The sequence below is a fragment of the Carya illinoinensis genome, chromosome 4, assembly GCF_018687715.1.
Source record: "Carya illinoinensis cultivar Pawnee chromosome 4, C.illinoinensisPawnee_v1, whole genome shotgun sequence".
Classification (NCBI taxonomy): Eukaryota; Viridiplantae; Streptophyta; class Magnoliopsida; order Fagales; family Juglandaceae; genus Carya; species Carya illinoinensis.
In genome coordinates this window covers 9599580-9617900 of record NC_056755.1, presented here as the reverse complement: position 1 = coordinate 9617900, position 18321 = coordinate 9599580, and the positions used below count along the sequence as shown (strand labels likewise).

Here is an 18321-nt window from a genome sequence, read left to right as displayed (position 1 = left end):
CTAGATGAAATAAATTGTAGTTTTGTAAAATTAAAATTTATTTCCAATGAAATGGGATCACTTAACATTAAATTCATAATGAGATAGTACATTATTGGGTTGGAGACCCGCTCATAATTACCTAATAAAAGGTGGGTCGGTTCAGATCAGTCTAATAGATTTGGCGGGTGTTCGGGTCACATACACACCCCTAAATCTAAGTATGCCTGTTAGCTTACACGATTATGCACATGATATCTAACTTCTGAGTAAGCATTAAGAGTGGTTGATATGTGACAAATGACAATGACGTGCGGATTATATAGGTCACTTTGATTCAGGGTGTTGTATTAAATTAGCCAAATGTCAAGTTTAGCAAAAATATTAGCATTCTCAACATAAAACTCCTTGTATTGGATTAAGCATTCATGTGCAAGTATGGCTTTGAGATAGCTAACTTATCTATTTGAATTTTATATTATTTTTCACTTAAAACTCTTAGCACAAAAGATAACGTACTCCCACAACTGGCTTAATATGTTGAAGGCCTAAGATTTATTGGAAAAAGTAAGATTCAATAAATTTATTTTAATTTCATTTTTTACATTACATTCTTATTTAAAAACTATTCTTCTATTCCTATCATTTTGCAAAATAAAATTACTAATTAAGATTTAACGCCACCTTCCCAATTAATATAATATTTAATCTTTGTTAGAAAAATATTTGTTTAGAGAAGATTTTACCAATTTTATTTTTGAAGAGGTGTTTTAATTATAACTATTATTGCTAATAAAGTTTTATAAATAACCTACCCATTTGAAAAAAAGTGAGCCCTTACCTCTTTAAAAAATTATATAAACAGAAATTATATTTATAGTTATAGAATGCGTAAGCGCTGATACTCATTTTGAAAAATTGAATAAATATGAGATTTACATGAAAAAAATTAATTTTTTAATGATGGACCATATTCTTTTTCAAAATAAATGTATGACATTTGCACAACTTATGATTGTATATAATATTAATATTCTTATACAAAATCCTTTTATGAATACTTAAAAATTAGATTTTTCTATTTATAATTTATAATTTATATATTATATATTAAAATAATAATGACAAAGGAAAATGATAGTATGCTCTCTCAGTTTGCTCACTCATTTTGACTGCACATGTATTTAATTATTTTTTAATTTTTTTTTGTTAATAGTTAAGGAAGTGACTATTAGTGTATTGATATATTTTTTTATTTTTTAAAAATCTTTAAAGATGTTTAAAAATGAGAAAAAAATAAAGAAAAAAAAATATAAAAAGTGGGATTTAGCCTAAGGGTACACCCAACTCTTACTGCTGAGCGGCACCCTAGCAATACCACAAATGACAAACGATAGGTTTATTCTTATAAAATATAATATGTGAAAGAGAAGTATTACATGTACTTATATTTTTACTTACAATACTCATTTTGTTAGTTTACTTAACAGTTTTCTATTCGCTCTATCGGTTACCAAACATGGGATTCCTTCTTAGTTTTCTTAATCGACACTATCAAATGGAACTATTCATTTCATTGGTAAAAAAAGGGGGGCTTTTAAATTGGAAAATAAAAATATCAAAATTGTGGAATTCAAAGTTTAATTAATTCAAAAAAAAATTAATTAATTGTCCTCAGTGACACAAAGAGTGAACATGTTTACATATTTATTGAGAAAGTTATATTTTTTGGGTATTGTAAATGGAATGTGATTATAATTTATAATAACACATATACACAGTATGGTTTTTATGAATATCAAAAGTTAATTCAATTAACTCACTTATTCCTAGAAATAATGATTTCATTTCATTTTGTACTCTTATCGTAAGGAAAACTCTAGGCAACCGCGAGGTATCCCTGTCGTGGCCTCAAGGCCTATGTGGGATAAAAAGAAAACGATCAAAATCCCTCCCTGTTCTCTCATCCCTCTCATTAGATTTCCCGTTTTCTTTCATCCCTCTCCTTCAATTATTCTCTGTTTTATCTCATCACTCTCCTTCGATCTCTTTGTTCTCTCATCCCATCATGATCTAGGGAGACAAGTGTTTGTTCTGGCTGCCAAGGAAATGGTCACTCTTGAGAATGGTCTTCTTACCTAGCACAGATACCCCTATCAGCTTCATCAACTACTCTAGCTCCTTAGGTATCAACATTACTCTCTCCATACTTGCTACAGTCCTCCACACAAACACTTGCGCAAATTTTCTTAACTTGAAGTTAATTCCAAAGCAAAGTAAGAATGTGCCCTCTGTAAGTCCGCAGCTTGGGATTGTGAGTTTGGAGCCCATTTTTTTGTAGTATGCGCAAGTAGAGAGTCCCCATCGAGATCCACTTTCTTTTTCTTTTTATTTTTCCTCCACCAAAGGACGTGATACCTTTACAACTAAAATCAAGTTTAAAATGGTTCCATTATTGAAAAGGACAAACTCCACCATTTGGCATCCTCTCTCTCAAACATTTCTCATCATGTCTCTCTTGGATCTATCTAGAAACCAAACGGTGAAACTTGAATACCTTTTTACTTGTATCATCCTCCTTCCTCGAAATTGCCACTATTTTCAGGTCCCACCAAAGATTTCAAAACTTTGAAAATGGTCTCTATATAAAACTAATAAACAAAGCCATGTTTTCACATATACACAAAAGAGAAAAGAGTAACAACCCAAAGCTCCTGTTCTAGTGCGAAATCCATCAAAGAAGAACAATAAACATGCAAAGAGCTCATGTTCTCTTACCCAGAAATGCCGATGAAAGAACCCAGCAAAAACCCAGAAGAAATGTCAGCGACAACAACAGAATAAGATGGCGACCACAAGGGCATTTTGTTTCTCTCTGGTTTTGGTGAGTTTCTTTAAAATGAATTCACTCCCTCCCCACATTTTGTTTCTGGTTTTTCATTTTTTTAATAATATTATCGTGCCACATCAGGGGCGAGGCCATGGCTGGAATGTGCGTCGTTTTCCTTTTATGCCACGTAGGCCTCAAGGCCGTGTGATGGAAGGCTCACTTGCGCTCAATCGTTTAAGGTTGCGTTGGGTGAATGAATCTAGGGTTACCTCGAGACAACACCAAGATCCAAATAGTTGAATGATGAAAATCAAGACTAACTCAAACTAGCACTCAATTTTTAGAAACAAGTGTTTAAATTTTTATTCAAAATAACATAATAATCCAATACAAAGCTGCAAAATATTTAAATACCCTAGGGTTTGGTTAGTACTTCCCCAATTATTCCCTCTAACTTTTTTAAGATAACATTAAAAAACAAACCCAACAACTCCAAAAATTAAGGGAAACAAATCTAATAAATGAACAAATCGATATTCAAACTAAATTATTCAAACTTCCTAATTTAAAGAGCATTCAAATGCCAAATTTCTTTCAAATCGCATTAGCCCCTACAATCAAGGGAATTGCCAATAAACTCAATCAACATCTAGGTAGCAAGTGGTTGGTCCTTCTTGCATCTCCATCAGTCATCCTCTCTTCAAGACCGACCTTATTCTCAAGGTCAAGCTCTGGGAATTGCTTCCTGCTCTTCATCCCCTAAGTCTTCCTCCTCATCTAACTCAATCTCAATGAGAAAAATTTGCTTCACCTTGCATTTGTGGCCCATTGTGAACCTTTTATTGCAATTGAAATAAAGTCACTTCTCTCTTCATCGTTGCATCTCTTCCCATGATAGCTTCTTCATGCCCGCGGGTAGTGTTTTGATTTCATTTGATCCACCTCCACTAGGGCCTCCCAGTAAAAAGTTCTTACTAAAATTTTTGTTCAAACTTGGAAATCATTGGGGGTGCTTTCCTTACCTTAGTGGCTATTCTTCCTCAAATCTTGGAGTTAATCCTCCTTAATTCGTGCAAACTTTAAGGCCTGCATCAAGGTTTTCGGCTTCTTAAACTTTACCTCCACCGCCATTTCACTCTTTTGAGCTCTATAGGTCTTTCCCATCCATTGCTACCATTGGTTAGCCTCCTCCTCAAGGAAGTAAGCGGCATAGGACACCTTAGCACGACTCTCCATGTGATTATATTCAAAGTATTACTCGGCCCTACTTACCCAAGTACTCGGGTCATTACCATTGAAATTGGGAAAATCCATCTTAGGTTTGATGGCTTCCCTCCTTGGCCTTTTATAACGAACACCTCTTCTCTCACCTGGGTTGACTCCTCATCAGAGTTTAATGAATCTTTATTAAATGAATCTAAATCCTCCACCCTCTCATGGTGTTGGCTTCTTCTAGACCCAACGGAACCCTCGGAACTATGGTGTCTCTTGGCCCTTCTTCTATGGCGCTTCCCACCTTCATTCTCAGGTAGCCTCCTTTGGTTCACCAATTGGTGGAGCACCTCTTCTATCATTCTAAGCCATTCATTAGTGGCTATTTGTTGTGCCTCAAAAGTGGCTTCAAGGTTCTCAATCCCTTCCCTATGCATCGGTTGTCAATCAGCCATGATTTTCCTTCTTGGCTTCCTCTCTAAGGGTTGAACGCCTCTCAATGAAAGCACTAACGATGGAAGCCTCGCTTGCACTCAAGTGTTTAAGGTCGCGTTGGGTGGATGAATTTAGGGTTATCTCGAGGCAACACCAAGACCCAATGGTTGAATAATGAAAATCAAGACTAACTAAAACTAGCACTCAATTTTTGGAAACACGTGTTTAAACTTTTATTTAAAATAGCATAATAATCCAATACAAAGCTGCAAAATATTTAAATACCTAGGGTTCGGTTAGTTCTCCCCCAATTATTCCCTCTAACAACCTTTTTCAAGATAACATTCAAAAACAAACCCAACAACTCCAAAAATTAAGGGAAACAAATGCAACAAATGAACAAATCGATATTCAAACTAGATTATTCAAACTTCCTAATTTAAAGAGCATTCAAATGCCCAAATTTTTCTAAATCACATTAGCCCCTAAATTCAAGGGAATTGCCAATAAACTTGGTCAACATCTAGGTATATAGCAAGTGGTTAGTCCTTCTTGCATTTCTATCAACGGGGATACCTCGCGGTTGCATATAGAGTTTTCCTATACCAAAATAGCATGCAATGTAATGCACACAATATAATATGTAAGGGAAAATACCTATTGCAAGCGCAAGATGCAAACAGGGCAATCGGTGCCATTTAATAATTTTTTTTTTTAATTTTTTCTCCTCTTTTTTTAGTTCTCTCTCTATCAATTTTGTTAGTTGCCATTTAATAAGTGTCTGAGGAGCAAAAGCCATGGCCGATTCAGACTTAAGAGAAAAGGTTGAGAGAGAGAGAGACTAGTTAAGAAGAAGGGAAAAAAAAAGTAAACGGTGCGACGACTTTCTCTATAAATCTCCTAGATTTACACATTGTCGATGCTCAGCAAGTGGATCGTTGCTTGGGTCATCTTCCTTGTGTGGCTCTTCGGCTTCATATCAGTGCAAAGTTCCATGAAAGGTCTTGAATAAGTGCGGCTATTTGTTCCCTGAGTTTGACTATAGTCTTCAATTCATTTCATGGTTTTCAAATCTTCAAGTGGAGATATGGCAAAGAGATTGGTGTTGTTCTGTGCTCCCTCCCTCGTTGAAGACGACTACAAGTTGTGGTAAAGAGAAACTAAGGGTGCATCTATAGTTGAATCTATTTGCCTTTAGATTCATTTCAAAGGCCAACCGCTTGCGTTTATCAATAGAGATCCGGGTTTTAAGACCAAAAAAAAAAGATAAAAAAAAACCTTTGATTGAATGCTATGGGATGGTGGGATATCTTAAAACCAACCTAACATTTGTCCATTGAAAAGAAAATCTAACTAGCAGCAGAGAGATAGACGGGACTGAAAAAATACATCTATGAAGACCAAAATGTGTGTGAGAGAGAGAGAGAAGGAGAAATAGATCAAAGAGAATTTGTCAGTGTTGGATGGTTTTGGCAAATTGAAGATAATATAGGGTGAACTAGTGAAGGACAATGGAGACAAGTTCGAGAGAAATAAGATGGAGGAAGAAGATAGTGAGAAAGAAGAATCCAGATGCGAGAAAACGATTAGGAAAAAAAATAGAGAGATGAGAAAGAAGAAAAGGAAGAAAGTGAAAAAGAGAGGTATGTTTTTATTTTATTTTTTATTTCTTCTGTACATTCATTTACACGCTACCTATATATGACGACTGTAACTAACCGTTCTGAATACGTAAGTCTCTCCATTAAGTATTGTATCTAGGAGGTATGATAAAAACAGCCACCAATTAAGAGAGCTAATATGCGAGCAAAAATCCGTGACAATAATGAAGCAGGAGACAACTGCAGCCAAATTAAAGCACATTAAAGATGCGTAAATTTGGAAAGAGAACAAATTATATGATCTCCGGAGAGCCACGTATTCATACTTTTGTTCGATTTTTATTATATACCGTCAATCATTAAATATTATTTTTATATTTTATTTATTTATTTTATTAATGTGATTAATTAAAATATTTATTTTATATTAAAAAATAACGTAATAAATCATATTAATAAAATAGATAAAAAATACACAAAACTAATTTCCCATAAAATTTTTGCTATCTATGCAGTCACTTTTCATGGTAAGTAATAAATTCTTATATTTGAGAAATCTTGCTTTTTTGATTTACCAATCATGGTTAATTTCTTGATGGCCAATTTTGCTCGGGCGCGTATCCCTGGCCGGCCTCTTGTATCAGGGCGGCAAAGGCATGAGCTAATTCCTTGAATCTTCCTTGATGTGATCTTCAGACCCTTTTCTCTATAAAATTACGGTGCATGTGTGAGATCTTAAAATTTCAGTTTTTCACATCACCAAAAGATGGGGCGCAGAAGAAGAAGCATGGAATTCATAAGCAACGACAAGTCTCGAATGATAACCTATCATAAGAGAAAAAAAGGTTTGGAGAAGAAGCTTTACGAGATCTCCACTCTCTGTGGCATCAAGGCGTGCATGATCATCTGCGGTCCCAGACGAAATGGCCATCCCTGCGATATGGCAACCTGGCCGGAAAACGATGAAGATTGCGTCAGAAACTTGGTCAACAAATTCAAGTCCAACACTAGCAGCGCACGTAAGAGAGGAACACAGGATTTGTCCGACTACTTCATTGACCGCAAGAAGAATATTGAAAAAGAGATCTCAAGAAAGCGCTCGGAAAATTGCAGGAGTAACATGTTCCGGACGTGGGATGAACGTATGGATTATTTCTCTTATGAACAACTAAGGATAGCTCAAGGGTTTCTGGATACGAAGATTGAAGCAGTGCAGAGAAAAATCGACATGTTAAAGGCCGTAGATAACAACTATGCGATGAATATTGATGCAGCATTAGAAATAACAGGCAACTCCAACGTCTTTGGATCAATCCCAAGCGATTTTCCTAACTACACTCAGGGCATGCTTCAAACGATTAACGTTGGACTAGATCAGGCTAGTAACCTGCTGCCTATGCCTGAATCTTGTGTACAATCACTGGATGATCATAACGGCCTGCAGTGGCCCGATTTCTATTCATCTTATGATCAGGGTGATCATTCCTCTTTGCTTCCGTTTTGTATTAATCCTTTAGCCGATCCGATGAAGGTTGTCAAGGTCGACGAGTCTTGTTCTTCACATGGAAACATGTCTATTAGTACTAGGATACAGTATTATCCACCGAACTACCCGATCTGTTATGATCTGACTGTTGGATTGATGGAAAATATATCAGTCAACAACTCCTTGTTGCCTCCAATGTTCAATTACAATCCCAGCATGCAGCTGATTCCGCCTATTAATATACAGAACCCCATGATGCAGACTAATTTACCAGATGAACAGATGCACGGTCCTCCAGCGGATATGAACTCAATCTATACTTAGGTACACCCGGCATCAACGAGTTTGAGATCGATGAAGATGCAGCAACTAGAAATTGAAGGTAGGCATGATCATGAAGTTGGATACATGATCAGATTAACTTTAACATTGGGGTTCGATCGGATTGGGTTTCAGAGTTATCTCAGTTTCCAATTACTTCTTCGAATTTAGTTTTACAACCGGATTGGATATGCATGATTTTATATCAATTTTCATTCTTGGTCACAATTATTATTATTATGTAGTTAAATTTCATGGCGGTTAATTAATGTATTTTGCCAATATGCTTAATTTTGGGTTTATCAATTTTTGTGACTTGCAAAAGCACCAAATATCTCGAACTTTGCCTATCGTCTCTCAAATCCGATCCAACCAGCCTGAATGCTGATACCAAGGGATTAGCAAGAACGTAATGCGCATTACGTTCTTGCTAATATTTCATGGCTTTTTGGTTATCTGAACTCTAAAACTGATGTTGTGTATCAGACTTCTGTGTATATTAAAGCATTGTTGAGGCTTCTACAAGTTAGTTTTGTAGTTAACGTGGAAGGTTTTCAAGACTCTATCGTAAGGCCTTTCATCGGAGTTTTGGATAAATCTTTTGCAGGAGTTACAATGGTTCTAAAGTAATCACACCAGGTTGTCACTCTGGATTAGACTGAATATTGCCTACTTACAGCCAATTGATCTATATGTTGAACCCAACCAGGAGAAGAAATCAATACAATATTTTTGAGGAAGGGCATCCTCGAATCACTCATTCTCGGGGTTCAACTTAAAACTAATAAGCCAATCCGATCATATCTATAAAAATACAACGTCAATGAGATAAAGTCATTCACGTTTAAACATATACGTGTTGATCTTCAACGTTAGATCTTGAAATGATGGTTAATTAGGTTGCGGTCCAAGTTGAACATAATCTGCTTATCATTGGGTCAGCCTGTGGTCTTTGAATTAAACCTTATATATAGACAGGAAAAATTAAACTCGCTTATTTTCTGGACTTGGAAAGTTCGTTGCTGATTTTCTAAGATAAACTCTATGCTCATTATTAGGCTTATCCTTGACTAGGTTTCACCGCAAGGATATCCTGGGCCTGCAGTGGTCTGCCGATGGTGCGTTTCTTTTGTTGAGTTTTGCTACATATCGATTCGCATACCAATACTGCTGTTTTCATGTTCAAAATTATAATTGGTATATTTTTCATTAAAGTCTGACTTTCTAATCAATCATGTTAGATAGATGCACGTACGTATTAGTGCATAGAATTGCTTACAACTAGATTTTTCATTTGGGATTACGGCCAAAAGAAGAGCTTTCAGATTTGTATCATTTAGTATCTTTTGAGAATTATTGAATAATAGGATTAAAGAGATTTCAAACTTTCTATTGCACATCCTTTATGGCCAGTATTGGGCATGTCAGTTAAAATGCTTTTTTAATTATCTTGTTTTTCATGTTTCTGTTCTTCAGGTTCTGTCCATCAGATTTTGGATCCCCGCTTCCATTATGTTCAAGGCGTCGCGTAGGATCCACTGGCCAAGTATGTTGCTTCGCTTCGTTCTGATAGAACTTGCCGTATTTACGTTAATAAGCCTCAAACAAGAACAAAGGGCATGGGAAAGATGAATTACGTTTGCCAGAATGTCATAACAAAGGCAGAACATTCACCAGTAGATACTCCAAAGTAAGGACATAATAGGACATTCTTTTGTTTTTTTCCTGGGTTGTACAACAAGGCATCGCATCCTGTAAGTCTCATGAATGGTTTCTGGTGCAGTCTGCATTAACAATCTTTTCCACGATGAAACATTGCCATCTTTCTTCAAAGATTAGCCTGGTGCAGGTACTAATTTCATCTGTAATATACGATCCAATCTACTGTGGACTTATGCAGACTAGTACTTTTTCTTTAAATGTTGGTTTAAGAATCCTTGATGATAATTTGATGGAATTATAAAGTTGCTGCTTCATGAGATTGTCATTAGCACCTTAGAGTCCCCGATCACTCACATGAGTATTGTCGCCTAAAATCTAGCATATAAGGCCGTTCATCTGATGCATTATTTAGGAGATGGTTGTGATATTCTTTATTAAAAACACGGTTTTGCTTTTCTTGGTTGGCAAAGGTGTTATTGTGGTCGAGGAGTAAACATATTAAGCTGACACTCATGTGCCTTTGGTGTCAAAATTTTCAGCCGGCATTAGAAATGGGAGGATTAATCTGGTGTTGTTAACAATTAGGTTGCATTTTTGTTCCCGTAACTGCAAACTTTTAGGACACTAACTGATAGGACTCTTGAATTTGGTTCGAATGGACAATAATGGTTGATCAGCATCTGAAGAACATAGATGGCACCTTCTTCTACTTTACTAGTACATGGAACATGTGATGCCGTATTGACAGGAACATAGATATCAAAATTCCTGTATATTTTGGCCTTTTATAATTTTTACCCATGTCTTTCTTAATCCAATCCAATGCGCGAGACAGAGGGAACAGAACATGAACCATCTTATAAACAGTGTGGTGTGAAGCCATGCCTCAATATTTTATTGTCTTCTAAATGATCTCGCCCTTTTCTGATTGTGCTCCATTTTAACTTTTTTAATAACCTTGACAAAGAGCTGTACTTTATGACGCTTCCAGAACTTCTGACTCCCTTCACTGAAGTAAAACATTTTTTCTATTTTTTTGTTTGAATTTATGTTGATGAGACCACTTTTCCTTTCAGGTTCTTGCAAGATTTCAACTTCATCCGAAACAGTAAATAAAGCTTACATATTTTCCAGAAATTATCTTTCAAGGTAAGATAGTTGCTGCACATTTGTATACTGTCTCTTTTGGTACTGCACCTTTGTTGCTTTCTTAAGAGCTATTTGTGCCAAATATTGAGCATGATCTCTTAATGAAGCAAGCTGAATTAATAGCAATCTATGTTTTTCAGCAAGTGATGATTAACTCCTTTAAATAATAAAATAACTTTAAAAGGGGACCTTCGGTTTTGCTGTCATTTTCTTAAAGTATCTCACATGCAGGCCCGCTCTACAGCTCCCAGGTGCCAGTAAACCAGTCGTAGCGGTTCGTTTCTGTCCAGTAGTTTTTAGCCTTCGGGGGTCAACTCCAGGTACTTTTATGATAGTTAACCTGTTGTTCAAAAATGATTGCAGCTAGGCCAATATATGATAGTAATCTGAATTATCTTCCGGAGGTTGTGCAGCTGCGCTCTTTAAGCTCCCATATCGCCTCATTTTTGCGGTGGCCACTTTGAATTCTTTATACTTATATGATACAGAGAGCATTCCTCCCATAGCAATCTTGGCTGGTCTTCACTATGCAGCCATAACAGACATTACATGGTAAGTTTTGTACTATTTCCTATGTAATATGCACTATTGTGCGAATGTTGACAATTCTTTTTTATAATTATAGTTGATATTTTCTGGACATTGAACGACTAACATTAAATTACTTTGTGTTCAAAGGTCACCTGATGGCCGGTACTTGGCATTATCCTCCCAAGACGGTTACTGTACTATACTAGAATTTGAACATGATGAAAGGGGATCTCCCATCTCTTTATCAGGTTGTTGTCCGTGGTTTTTATTTTTGAATCACTCGTTTGCCAATCCTTTGTTTCCCCTCAACTGCTTAGTTCCTTTGATTTTAGTTCTTGTTTGATCTGCTTTAGAAGGAAAGAAAGTCATGGTTGATGAGAACCAGGGGCCTGTTCAGAAGCCAGAGGATATGGTAATTGATGCAACTAGGAAAGATTTTATCATTGCAGCAGATAGCACGAAATCAGAAGCAGGAGAGAATGAAAGGAAGCTCGCATCACCAAGCTCAAAAACTACTCCTATCTCAAATAAACAAGCTAAGAGGCGCATTACTCCCTTGGCAATTGATCCTTGATACCAATGCAGGGTCTACATGATATATGGAACAATAATCTTGTTTATAAATGTCTAAAAAAGACCCCTTCCCTTTCCATTTTATTTTTCAGGGGCTATAGGGTTTTGTGGATCACTGTATTTCATGGAGCTCCAATAGTACACGCAACACAAACTGCACGACTGCCTATCACATGTAAAAGTGTATAAAGCATGCATTAACGAATAGTATTTACAAAGACGATTAAAACTAAATGTTACCTTATAGGACAAATTTTTTTTTTTCCAGTCCTCTTTGCAATAGGTAAGTGATGGGCAAGCATCCCAATTACTTTAGACTAATTCTTATAAATAATAAAATAAATATTTTTAATGAAATAAACAAATCCAAGGCATTCAATCACATAAACATAATAATAGGTTCGGAGGAACGCCACATAGGTTATGATTTATCTTTAATAAGTTCAAAAGTTCATTTAAGAATAATAGGAGATAAAGTCAATTTACAATGAAAATAATTAATCAAATTTTATAAACTTGTTAAAATGAGACTACAAAGAATATTTAAACCAAATCTCAATTAAAACCCTAAGTCAAAATAATGCCATTTCTTCCAAAAATATCCTTGGGTGAATAGTGTCGCAGTTACAGTAACTCAACTATAGTAACTTAAAAAGCCTCTTGAAATCCTAGTTTAACAAAATAAAATATATGTAGGCCAAGTATCATCAAGTTCAATTATTCTAGACTAATTCTTATAATTAATAAAATAAGTCGGTTCTTGAAACGAGTTCCTCATTGGGTTTAGATTTTTCAATTGACTTGATTTTGGCTTTTTTGGGTGGGTCTTCAAATTGATTGTAGGTTCAAGGGATTTCATTTTTGCGGGTTTATATCAGTAAGTTTTACTTCTTCATGCATTCTAGTTTCATTCCGGAACCCCATATACAAATGGGTTATAGAAGATACATCGTAAGATTCCATATTCATATCATTTAAATTAAATTGTAAGATTTGATTAATAAGATTAAAATTTTAAAATTTTTCTTTTAAATTAAATTATGTTATGTAAGTATTTTATTATATATATATCATCTTATAAATAAATGAATGACTCGAGGTGAGTTGCTCACCTGTGGATGCCAAATTTTGAAATCTATAGATGCCGCGATGTGAGTGTATTGGACATTGGACATACAATTTATGTGCTTCCAAAATGTAGTAGCTGAACTTTTTTTAGGCAAAAGAATGGGCAGAGATGGATGACCAAAGGTTGTGCTAGACATAATCATTGTAACATCCTATTCATGAGATCTCTTAATACGTTTTTATTTATAACAAGATTTTACAACAAAATATTCTGTCAAAAATAATGCTACACTTCATTTTAAATTTTGTTATTTTTAGTCAATATGGTATGTTTTAAGTGATTTTATATATTAAATAAAAAATTACTTAAAGTATGATACATAAACCAGAGTGATTAGAATTCCAAAGCCAAGAAAAATAACATCAGTTCTTCCCCCTCCGATGTGTTACTCTCTGTCTCTGATTTCTCTGTTTAATCTCTCCCACCCCGTAAGCCCTCTTTTCGGTTCCCTCTCTGTTTACTCTCTCCATCGCTCATTTCGCTCTCTCTGTGTTGTAGGGTAACTCATTTGACCAGTGGAGGTCGTGGCTTTCATAGTCTCTGTTTCGAAGTGCCGCCGAGGACGTCTCCAATGCCTTAGATAGCGTCGTTTTGCTCTAAATTTGATGGGCCATCGCACGAAATTAGGTATAGTATTTTCGAGTTTCCGTCTGGTATTTTGCATTGTGCCGTTGTGACATGAACTACTGGTGTTAGTTTGCAGTAGTTTTATTGATGTTTGTGTTGGACTTGTGATTTTTGGGCTATGTGGTTGTGATTGGAAGTTTTATGTGAAGTGTGGGAATGGATTTGTGGCATTGGATTGTGAATTTGTGTAGTGGTCGAGTGCCCGTGTGCAATGTTGGAATAAAATGTATAGTGGTGATGTGGTGGTTGTGCCTGGTGAAGTGTTGAGATAAAATGGGTATTGGCGACGTGGTAGATGTGCCGTGCGAAGGGTTAGGATAAAATTTGTAATGTGATTTGACGTTGTGGTCAGTGGTGGGATATGGATGAGGTTCGGGAAGTTATACTTTTTGTGGATGGGAGTTGAGTAGCAACTGCGTTGGAGGAATTGGAACCACAGAATTTGTTGTCATGGAGTTGTTTAGTTATGTTGTTTATCTTAGATGTGACAGGTTAATTGTATTAATTTATAGTGTGTTTCAAAGTCCCGCCAAATCTTCATGTGACCGTTTGAATTTAACAACTTGAAAAATGTCTAACATGACTGTGTTTTCCTTGTCTTCCCTCTTGAGAAAATGTGCTCTACTCCCTGCAATTTCCCAAACTAAGCAAACTCATGCCCAAATCCTCTTTCATGGCTTCCTTACCAACGTGACCCTTCAAACCGATCTCTTACTGGCCTATTCTAAATGTGGCTTTCTCCAAGACGCTCGCCAAGTCTTTGACAATATGTCTGAGAGGAATATGCATTCTTGGAACATCTTGCTTGCTTCATATGCGAATAATTTTCTTTATTCGGATGTTATTCATGTTTTCCTTGAGTTTCTTAAAATGGGTATTCGACCTGATCACTATACTTTTCCTCCGGTATTTAAGGCATGCGCTGGAATCGGAGATGCTTATCTGGGTAAGATGCTTCATGGTTGGGTGGTTAGGCTTGGATTTGAGCAATACGTTGTTGTGGGAAGTTCAGTTTTGGATTTTCATTTAAAATGTGGGAATTTAGTTGATGCAAGGTGTGTATTTTCAAATATGTCGTCTAAAGATTCTGCTGTTTGGAATTTGATGATTTCTGGTTCTGGTAGGGCTGGCTTCTATGCGGATGCTTTAAATTATTTCAGAGGCATGCTTAATGAAGGGAAAAAGATGGACTCTATGATGATTCCTAGCATTTTGAATGCTTGTGGAGGGGAAGGAGACTTGATAAAAGGGAAGGAAATTCATGGGCAAGTAGTTAAAAGTTTCATATTTGACGGAGATGTTGCAATTGGTAATTCATTGATTGATATGTATGCTAAGTGTGGATGCTTGCATGACTCAGAAAAGGTTTTCAGGAACATGCGTGAGCTGAATTTGATAACTTGGACCACAATGATATCTTGTTATGGTGTTCATGGGAAAGGAGAGGACTCGCTGGCTTTGTTTAAGAAAATGAGAGATTGTGGGTTTAAACCTAACTATGTCACACTAACAGCAGCTCTGTCTAGTTGCAGCCACTCAGGTCTTATTGATCAGGGCCGGAGGATTTTCAACTCAATAAGTTTTGATTATGGGTTGGAACCCAGTGTAGAGCACTATGCTTGTATGGTGGATCTTTTAGGTCGTTTTGGGTATCTAGAGGAGGCAATTGCATTGGTTAAAAATATGAAGCCGGCGACAACAGCAAGTGTTTGGGGTGCCCTACTTGCGGGTTGCATGATGCACAAGAATGTTGCAATTGGAGAAATTGCAGCACTTCAGCTCTTTGGATTGGAGCCTAGAAACTCTAGCAATTACATAGCTTTGTGTAGTATCTATGATTCTCTTAGCATACGGGATGGTGTGTCACTAATAAGAGCAAAGATGAGGAAATTGGGTTTGGTTAAAACTCCTGGTTGTAGCTGGATAACCATTCAAGGAAAAATCCATAAGTTCTATCAAGGGGACCATTCTCATCCTCAAAGTCTGGAGTTACACGAAATGTTAGATAGGATAATACAGGCATCAGTATGACCTGGTGATTGCAGACTGGGAAACTGCATCTGAGTACAACCGTAGGTTGTTAATTCAGTGTTCTTTGCAACAACACTATTACCATATTTTCACATCTCTACCTGCTATTTGGGTTGGGAATACAACCAAATCTTTTTTAGTTGCATAATGCACTGCTGGAGGCTTCATTCAATTTATGCAAACACAACTTGCACGTCAGCATGATCCATGAATACAAATATACAAGCTATCAGACCATCTGTACATTGAAATTTGGCTAGGCTTTGGACTTTCAGACCCCTCCTTTCAAGGCAAACTCCTTAAACCTGCCCATAGATACCATATTATTATTTTAAGAAAAATCCTTTACCTTTAAGGACATTCATTCGTTCACAGCTTATTTGCTTGAATGTCAGGTCTTGTCCTGCCAATTTCTTACCTTCTGGCAAGCGGCTTGTACTGCTTCTCATTCCTGACGGTATGTTTCCCATCATTTAAGTAAATGTTTCATTTGAACTTGGACAGCTCATTCTGCTACCTGATTCAGTATTATAATGCAAATCTCTGTTAAACATGAATCTGGCTGAATGGTGTAGTCCCTGTATAATTTTCTAGGGAAAATTTTCCTTTAGACGGCAAATTTGGCACATCTTATCAGGTTTTCAAACTAATAGGATGCCATCACATTTGTGAAATCTTAAATCAGGGAAGCTTATCTTTGACTGCTAATTGCTAAATTCATGGCAAGGTTCGTTATTCATGCCAGAATATGCTGACAGATTGATTGCTACATGAAAACACACTAGTTTATGATACACACACATAATTATTTGTATTTTCACCTATCTTAATTATATAGGTGAGCTGTTGTGGAGGACATCACTAAATTCATCTTATAGATACCAGACATGCTGCGAAATTGAAAATAGTAATGCATATAGATATTCTATACATGCTTGGAGTTCAGAAGGGAAACCCCCACCATAAATACGACCAACCTTGCGTTTCCTTGTGCGCTTTGTTTATCTTGTAGATCTGTCTTTTTTTATTTCTTCATGAAATATTACTCAATGTAGAAAGGTAAACTTGCTACCCACCATACTTACAGCCAAGCAGTATTCCTTACATATAAATATATATACATGGATCTATCTGCATATATAATATATATTTGTATTTATGTATGTATGTATGTACATACGTACTTACGTACCTACGAATTTGTAAACACACAAAGAGGAATATGAGGGTATAGTTCGACAATCTTAACACCTTTTATTCCAACAAAAAACTTACAAATTTGGGTAAGAATGATAAATTTCCGATTATTATCTTATGAAAAAGTGATCGTATAGAAGGGATAACTAATCAATTTGTTGCTTCGCCGGTTCATTTGGATGGCATTATTCAGGCGTTTTGCTCAAGATGGTAATGAATAGACCCAGAAGAGGATGCTGCCGCTTTAATAGCTTGAAGATGATCCTCTGCAGATTTAAAATGTGGACCATCCCTCATTTTTCATTTTACACGATCTCTTCCTCAATGGGCATGTCCTCTTTGATCAATTGAACCTTAACTCGCTTGCCATGTGGGCCCGGTATAATGGCTTCCTGGACCTTTCTATGTTCTTCAGTAATTATTATCTCAGTTTTCCAATAGTTCCTTTCTTCCTGTTCTTAATGAAGCAGCACAGAACAACTGAAAGGAATGCAAGAAAGAATGGACCACCAAGTGAGACGAAGACAACTACAATAATAGTTGAATGGTGTCCTGAGGGAGGTGGAACAAGAGGTGGTGATGGAGAGATATGATGAGGTGGTGGTGTCATGGTTGGTGAAGGAGGTGAGATTGAATGACGGGGCGGTTTTGCTGCTGGAGGTTGGTGAGTAGAAAGAATGATGGGGTGGTGTTGTCCGTTGTGGTGCAATGGGGCCATGGGATGGGGTTGCTTATGGAGGGGATGGATTACCATGACATAGTGCTACCTTTGGAGTAGAGGGAAAGTTAGGGGGTGGGTCCACTTTTGGAGGTATTGGAGAATTATGAAGAGTCGGTACTATGGGAGGGAATGGAGGGTATTGGTGGGGAAATGGTGAGGAAAAAATGGAAAAAAGTACTCTTCAAATTTGTAAGAGCCATTTCAATGTTTTAAGTATAGAATTGTGCTAGTATTCTGCCTATTCGCAGGCCTGATTAACTGTTTTGAATACTTCTAATCTTTCGATTACTTTGACCCCCATGCAAGGATTTTGCAGAAGTGTCATTGAATGCATCGAGAGATATTTCTTAGTTTAATTTATTTAGTTTTCCCTTTCCATAGATTTGCTAACCCATTTGTAAGCCTCTTGGTAAGAAACCATACAGCTGGATCGACTCTTTGTTTTTTTTGTCAAATGGATTCGATCATCATTTCAAAGGATTTCCTCCCGTTTTATAGAAAAAATTTACATGGTTATGTACTGTATATTTTGAGTGGGAATACCACCTAACATGTGATTCCTTCAATTACATCTAATGCTTGATAGCACTGTGTGTAACACCACCTAACATGTGAGGCCCTAAATTACGCACGATATTTAGCAATGTCATGTGTAGCCTACAATATAAAATACTACAACTATACAATATTACAAAGATGACAAATAACGTGAGGACTGCTGTACGTTGACAGCCCCCCTCAAATTGATGCGGGTTGATCAACAAACATCAATTTGCTACTTAGGAAGCAATGTCGATGACGAGTGAGAGTCTTAGTGAAGATATCAGCAATCTGTAG

The 18321-nt window shown here is 36.5% G+C and overlaps 3 protein-coding genes across 8 annotated transcripts; all 3 read left to right on the top strand.

Annotated features, from left to right (window-relative positions):
- Positions 1–6612: 6612 nt before the first annotated feature.
- Positions 6613–9712, top strand: LOC122307162 (floral homeotic protein AGAMOUS-like). 2 transcript variants are annotated; one of them, XM_043119848.1, is made up of 3 exons: positions 6613–7925; positions 9341–9554; positions 9648–9712. In XM_043119848.1, exon 1 carries the CDS (start codon positions 6824–6826, stop codon positions 7865–7867), a length of 1044 nt encoding a protein of 347 aa, XP_042975782.1. In that variant the 5' UTR covers positions 6613–6823; the 3' UTR covers positions 7868–7925; positions 9341–9554; positions 9648–9712. The 2 variants fall into 2 exon arrangements, with proteins under 2 accessions (XP_042975782.1, XP_042975781.1); XM_043119847.1 differs by having other exon boundaries at positions 9341–9703.
- Positions 9713–9975: 263 nt separating this feature from the next.
- On the top strand, positions 9976–11863 carry LOC122307164 (chromatin assembly factor 1 subunit FAS2-like). Its single transcript, XM_043119849.1, has 5 exons — positions 9976–10675; positions 10907–10995; positions 11089–11227; positions 11354–11454; positions 11560–11863. Exons 1-5 carry the CDS (start codon positions 10575–10577, stop codon positions 11778–11780), a joined length of 651 nt encoding a protein of 216 aa, XP_042975783.1. The 5' UTR covers positions 9976–10574; the 3' UTR covers positions 11781–11863.
- A 1400-nt stretch (positions 11864–13263) lies between these two features.
- On the top strand, positions 13264–17970 carry LOC122307749 (pentatricopeptide repeat-containing protein At3g57430, chloroplastic-like). 5 transcript variants are annotated; one of them, XM_043120829.1, is made up of 4 exons: positions 13264–13535; positions 14451–14481; positions 14660–16023; positions 16957–17970. In XM_043120829.1, exons 1-3 carry the CDS (start codon positions 13514–13516, stop codon positions 15564–15566), a joined length of 960 nt encoding a protein of 319 aa, XP_042976763.1. In that variant the 5' UTR covers positions 13264–13513; the 3' UTR covers positions 15567–16023; positions 16957–17970. The 5 variants fall into 5 exon arrangements, with proteins under 5 accessions (XP_042976763.1, XP_042976762.1, XP_042976760.1 ...); XM_043120828.1 differs by having other exon boundaries at positions 13264–14590; XM_043120826.1 differs by having other exon boundaries at positions 13264–16023; positions 16957–17142; positions 17234–17970.
- The last annotated feature ends 351 nt before the right edge of the window (positions 17971–18321 follow it).

Excerpts from the sequence above, each read along its gene's own strand:
- LOC122307164 (XM_043119849.1), top strand. The coding sequence starts at position 10,575 with ATGTTGATGAGACCACTTTTCCTTTCAGGTTCTTGCAAGATTTCAACT. Across the intron at positions 10,676-10,906 it reads TCCAGAAATTATCTTTCAAG|GCCCGCTCTACAGCTCCCAG; the intron begins GTAAGATAGTTG and ends TCTCACATGCAG. Across the intron at positions 11,228-11,353 it reads GCCATAACAGACATTACATG|GTCACCTGATGGCCGGTACT; the intron begins GTAAGTTTTGTA and ends TTGTGTTCAAAG.
- LOC122307749 (XM_043120826.1), top strand. The coding sequence starts at position 14,106 with ATGTCTAACATGACTGTGTTTTCCTTGTCTTCCCTCTTGAGAAAATGT.
- LOC122307162 (XM_043119848.1), top strand. The coding sequence starts at position 6,824 with ATGGGGCGCAGAAGAAGAAGCATGGAATTCATAAGCAACGACAAGTCT.